This window comes from Dinoponera quadriceps, unplaced genomic scaffold, assembly GCF_001313825.1.
Source record: "Dinoponera quadriceps isolate SergipeBrazil2010 unplaced genomic scaffold, ASM131382v1 scaffold1441, whole genome shotgun sequence".
NCBI lineage: Eukaryota > Metazoa > Arthropoda > Insecta > Hymenoptera > Formicidae > Dinoponera > Dinoponera quadriceps.
The window spans coordinates 210,084-216,112 of NW_014555884.1; the positions used below are offsets into that span (position 1 = coordinate 210,084).

At 40.5% G+C, this 6,029-nt stretch overlaps 1 protein-coding gene across 2 annotated transcripts in view; it reads left to right on the top strand.

Annotated features, from left to right (window-relative positions):
- The first annotated feature begins 501 nt into the window (after positions 1-501).
- Positions 502-6,029, top strand: part of LOC106745691 — a 13,450-nt gene continuing 7,922 nt past the window's right edge. The window contains exons 1-2 of one of the 2 annotated variants that reach the window (XM_014621531.1): positions 502-889; positions 4,607-4,672. In XM_014621531.1, coding sequence (XP_014477017.1) covers positions 837-889; positions 4,607-4,672 — 119 coding nt within the window. In that variant the 5' untranslated portion in view covers positions 502-836. Of the gene's footprint in view, positions 890-3,689; positions 3,767-4,606; positions 4,673-6,029 lie in introns of those variants that run through there. The other variant, XM_014621532.1, reaches the window with a different exon arrangement.

Here is a 6,029-nt window from a genome sequence, read left to right on the forward strand (position 1 = left end):
GTGCCGGTACCGGTGCTCTCATGAAGGAGGCCGACGAAAAAAGGCGTGCCACGACGGCGCAGTCCTTAGACGCGATATCAGAATACTTCGTTACGCAGCAAGATTCCGCACAAAGACCGCTAGTTTCAGAAACGACGAGTTGTGTAATTGCCGTCTAGGAATTCAGTTTTCAGATGAGCGCAAATTGCCGCAAGAATGATATAATTACACGAAAATTTCTGACGCACATCAATCGTGAATAATACATAAAGTTTAATAAATTTGAATAAATTTTATTCTCGGCTGGTACTAATTTAATATAACATAATTGAATATTATTTTCTGGAAATCTAAAATTTTTCGTAAAAAAGAAGTATTATAAATTATAATATTAAACAATTTTTTCAAGACATTCTTATATCTTCGAGTTTGGACTTTTTCTCATAAAAAAAAAAAAAATGGTTAATAACAAGGAACTTCACAAAATGTTTACTTTTTATTTACAAATTCGATTTAATACTTTCTGCTCTAATTGTCAACAGGTATACACAGATGATTTTGGAAATATAATACTTCGGTAATCTATACTTCCTTTAATTGCCGCGCGAACACCGGTTGCCGTTTTGCGCACAGTGGGGTCAGTCAGCTGATCGAAGGGGAGAGGAACGGGAACTATCGGTGAATGAGCGGTTCTAGATCGACGCTTGCGATCGGAACTGTCAGAACCGAGGAATCGTCCGCGCGCGTCGGAGTCAACTACCAAACGTTTCGCAACGCAGTCGTGAAGAGACAGCGGATCGCGCCGCGTTCGCGCAGTGTTCGTCGACGTCGTCAACTTGTCGGAAGTTTGCGTCGTAATGCCAACAATCATATCCAACATGGGATTCAGAAAGATGATCAAGCGTATCTCGTAAGTTTTTGTTTATTATTTTACACTAGAAATGCAAAGCGAGAATGCAAGAAAAAATTGCTGAGACACAGTTGGCACTTTTAATCGTCACTCGTACTTTCCTCCATAAATTTGCAACATTATTTATTCGTAATATCGTTATTTATTTTTCTTCATTTTTATCCCCAAATATGTGATATTTTAATAATAAATATTTTTATATCATATGATCTGATTTTCCAGTTTGTAGATTGTATTTCAATTTATTTTTGTAGAATTGCAAGCTGCTCTCTCGATCAAAACTGTTGTTTATAATTTATTCTGAGCATTTGCATTTCTAGTTTCTTATCGATAAATTAATTTGTCAAAATCGTATCTTTGCTTGATAACAGTGTTTATGTACGGAATTTAGTGGTGTACAGGACAAACGTGTTATGTGATATATTTTATGATAATTTTAACTCATCCACACAGGATACAAGTACGCCTATTTTCTTAAAAGATCATATGCATTTTGATGCATATGAACGATATACCGTGAGATGCGAGTATAATTTACTGTGCCAATTCGCAAGATCGTTAATCGATACAATTCTGATTTAACCTTCTAACCGTTTTCTGGTCTTTTCGATCTAAGTGTCCATAGAAAATTTTCGTGATACCAAAATAATGTCAACATAAAGACCTTGTGATTTTTCTTTAACGTTTTGACATAGTTTAATGAATAATGTATTTATTATGATATGAATAATAAGTTCTCCGAGAAAAGTGGCGTCAATCATGAAATTTCAAAACTCTTGGATCGAAAAGGATCCGGATACGGTTAAAAGTTTAAAAGAACGAGCGAATTTGTATCGGGACTTAGAGCGTGACACAACACAATAACTCTCGGCATAAGGTGAAGGTCGTCGACGCTCGCATATCAAACAAACTGATAATAATGTCAGAAATTGTAAGTCAGTTCGCTAAATGTAACGAGTCGACGAGCATAACGGTTCGTTGAGATATCTCTCTTATGTTAGAGTGAATTTTTGGCATTCGGAAAATCGCTCGGGTAATGTGAAATCGTTCAACGCGCGTCTATTCCGTGCCGAGGTGAGTTCCGCGAATACCTCCTGGAGGAATGCAGCAAAATGAGTCGCGGCCAATCGTTATCTCGACCGGCTTTCGATATCCACGGCCGATATCAAACGGGTGAAATCTAGGGTGAAATGCATTCCGATAGACGCCTCAATTGCGGAATTGCATAACTATAATTAAACGGTATCGGCAACTTACTCCGATCGGTGTACGCGTAAACGCGCGCGTACAAGCTCGCACCTGCTTAAAGAGGGAGAAACGTGTATCGGGCCCGATCTGAATAATCTAAGCGGAAGAGCACGCATGAGGGGGAGAGGGAAAGAGAGATACCTCGCGAATCGCTTCCGAGTTTCACCGCGATCTCGACTTACTTTCCATCCCGAGAAAATGTACCGAAAAGTTCAAGCGTATCGAAGACACGGGCTAATTACGGCCGAAAGAATAGCGGGCCCCCCCGCGGTTTGGGCATCGCGGCGTACCGTTAACTAGACACCGACAACTCGCTGTGTATCCGCGGTATAATGACTGCCATTATCCTCTCGTCGGGTCGCGAGATTGTGCAGGTACCGTGCTTAGTCGCCGCTATGAAATTGCATGGGTATTTAAAGCTGCGACCTGCGCCGGTGACGAATGAACGACCATTGTCCCACGAGCGAAGGTAACGAAGAGAGTCAAAGTTCTTTGTGATGTTCTCCGCGAACGGCGGGATTGCGGAATTTTTATCCTTCTTAAGGACGTATTGCCCAGTAGTGTTTTCAACGTCTTTTCAAGAGAACCCATTTTAACACTAATTCATTTGTCCCGTCAAACGAAATATTTCACCGATGCATGTAAAATGTGACACATTACAATTTCAACCTCGAAGTTTTCACTCTAGGTTTTAATCTTTGCCCGATAGTCATTGTCGGCAGTGACAAATGAGTCTACACAAAGATAGGTCAGGTCAATACTCGCCTAGCCGGCACATAACTGAGATGTTTATTATGCATACTAATATGCACCGCGATGCTTTCTTGCTTGTAGTTCCGTGTATGGGAATGGATGCCCGAGGAAAAGCTGCGCGATCAGACTCGGCATGCAAATGAATCGAAAAATCAAGCGCCCAGCGTTTCGCCGCGTGTGTGCATGTGACCGACATTTCCTTCTCTAATTAACGTCTCTTAATTCTCATTAAGGGCACTCGCGAGCCCGTCGAGTCGAAACACCGGTTACGCGCTTCGTACGTTTCCTCTCGCCGCTTTAACGCGTTTTCCATGTTCCGATATTTGGAGTACCATGCGCGAAAAATGATCCAATTTTCCTCCCCCTCTCGCGAGGAAAAAATCATCGACAGAATTCCCGAACGAGAACCAATTTGCGATGTGGAACGGACGTACGTGGTAAAAATGGTATACGCGGATAGAGAGCGACTGCAGATAGCGAACGTTGTAGTGTTGCAAAAATCTTGGGTTTCTCAGGTGCGCCACTCGAGGCACTTGAACACACACATCGACGGCATTAATAAGTATTTCGAGACCGTCGTGTATTTCCAGTCTCCCGTCTGAGAATAAGAATGTAATATTGTTTCGAAGCACGAGGTAGTTTTCTTCATCCCGGCGTTACGACGAGACACAGGCGTGAATACTGTTTTTGCGACAGGAGTTAAGTTCGTGGTTTTTCATCTAATTTTCAAGATTGATCAAGGACCTCAAGATTGACAAACGAAACGCTTACGATCAGTTGTAAAGTCGCAACACTCGTTGCAACGCGTAGCGCTCATCTCCGAATAAATATGTGCGATCTGAAGAAATCTCAGTTTCGATTAACACATTTGAGGACGTAAGTAACTTAACTAATTCGTGAATCTCGAATTCATCTAAGACACTCTTATTCAAAATTGACTATATAATATTCTATAAATATATACATATATATGATAATAATCTCTAGATTTCACGGGAGAAACCGAAAAAAGAAGAGATAAGGAAGAAATATTCGATGTGTTTATAGCGTATCTTGTTTATGTGCCGTGACGTGTCTATGTGAAAAAAAAATATACATATCTTAGCAACAGTCACGATTCTAGAAAAGCGATAAAATCGGCGAAATATGGCGGGAAAGAGGGGAAAGAAATGCGTTAATGAGATCTGAAATAATTTCGTCGCGAAGTAATAGTCGCGTTGCTCCGTGATCCGTGGCGAACGAATTGTCAGAGAAAGTATAATTTCGCGAATACGATCAATTTCGCGGTCTCGCAACGATCACCGTGTGGTTATTGTATCCTGACGATGTTCTCAGTTCTTTGTTCTACCTTCCATCCGGCGCGAATCGTCCTACTGACATCAGAGACCTTTCTCATTCGTTGTACTCTCTAAGATCTATCGATTACATTTTGTACGGTTCAGAGATAATTCCGAAAAGAATTCCAAATGCAATTACTTAGCGAATTCTTGCAGAAAATTTCGTTTGAAGTGCATTTGTCGATTAACATAATATAATTATATAATTATAATGTGTTAGAAAGGAAGAGAGAGAGAGAAAGAGAGAGGGCAGTGATAGTAAATAATCCGTCTGCTGCAGAAAAAAAATTTTATGAACATATTGAAAGAAAAACCGCCTATAATTGTCCGAAAATGTTAGCGTACGAAAGAAGTAAAAGATATTGTTCTTTTTTTTCAGAAGTGCTAATGTGCAGTCGGAAAATCAAATGTGGACCACATCGTCGGTGCGGAAATGTACTGTCGAGTAAGTGGATATTCACGTCTTATCGCTTATCATAATGTATATCGCTTATTGCAATTATCACTCGCATGAAAGTTTATAATTTGGCTCATCACGTTACACTTTGCATGCAACAGTAATGAGTTTCAGTTTAAACGCAATAATTATAATAACGAGGTACCTTTTCATCATTCGAGAGTCGAAAAAGCAGTTTCATTCCTAGGAGTAGATCCCTGTTGAAGTTTGATCGAAGTTAAATTAAAATAAATCGCACCAACTTTTGTAAAATGGTCGCAAGTACGAACTGACATTAGCGTTGAAAACGTCGCGTACTTCGAGAATCGCAAGCGTCGCGCCATTGCTGCATACTTCTCTCGTTCGTCGATAAGAGACGATAATTGCAACGAAAGTTTGGAAATATTTCGAAATACATCAACAATGATCATTCACTGTTTTTCATATGTAAAATCGTCTTTAGATGCTACTAACCTCAAAAATGTTTTCGGAGTGCAGTACAACCGATGCGCTGAGATTCGTCAACGGTCGGCGTCGGTCGATTGAACGGTCGTTATGGGTGATTCCATTGTCTCATTCATGCATCTGCAAACCACGACAAGTATAAATTCATGCCTTGATCTCAGAAGACGAATTCAAAACAGATTAACGCTGGTATCACTTTTTAATCGCGTACGCGCCACGATTTTCGCGAGTCCGATCGCACTGTGCAGCATTTTGATTCGCGTGAATATAGCTACAATTAGCACGTTAACATTCTTGCACATAGCGTTACCGTTGCACCGATCACGCCATCGATATATATTATACATAAACTTCGAATTTCTACGTACCTGATTTCGCATCAGGCCATTGTTACATCAATCATGAGTATCAATCACGAAGATTTAATGAACGATTGTCGATGTACAGCTTCCCGGGATTAATTAGCTTGACTATTTTTGCAACTTGGCGCCGAACGTTTATCGCGCGCTTTTGGCGTTGACAGCGCCTCGACTCGGACGAGCTCATAAAAGATCATACGTGAATTTATACGTGACCAATCACGGCAATCCAAGCTCGAGAAAGAGTGATCTCTAGATGATAACACGATAATTTCTTAACGTTAGAATCAGAGACGACAGGCGAGACGCCACCACCGCACGTAGTATATATTCGTACATACAATGAAAAGTTTCGCTTGTCTACATGGATAATAGGTTGCAAATATAGTAGTAGTACCCCGCATCGTATTTCTGGATAAATTGTCATTTTTATAGGAGAAATAGATCTCTGTTCAAATTTGCCGGAGTTGTATCAAAATAAATTGCTCGAATTTTTGTAAATTAGTCGCAAGTATGAACTAACATGCCCCCCCCCCCCCCCC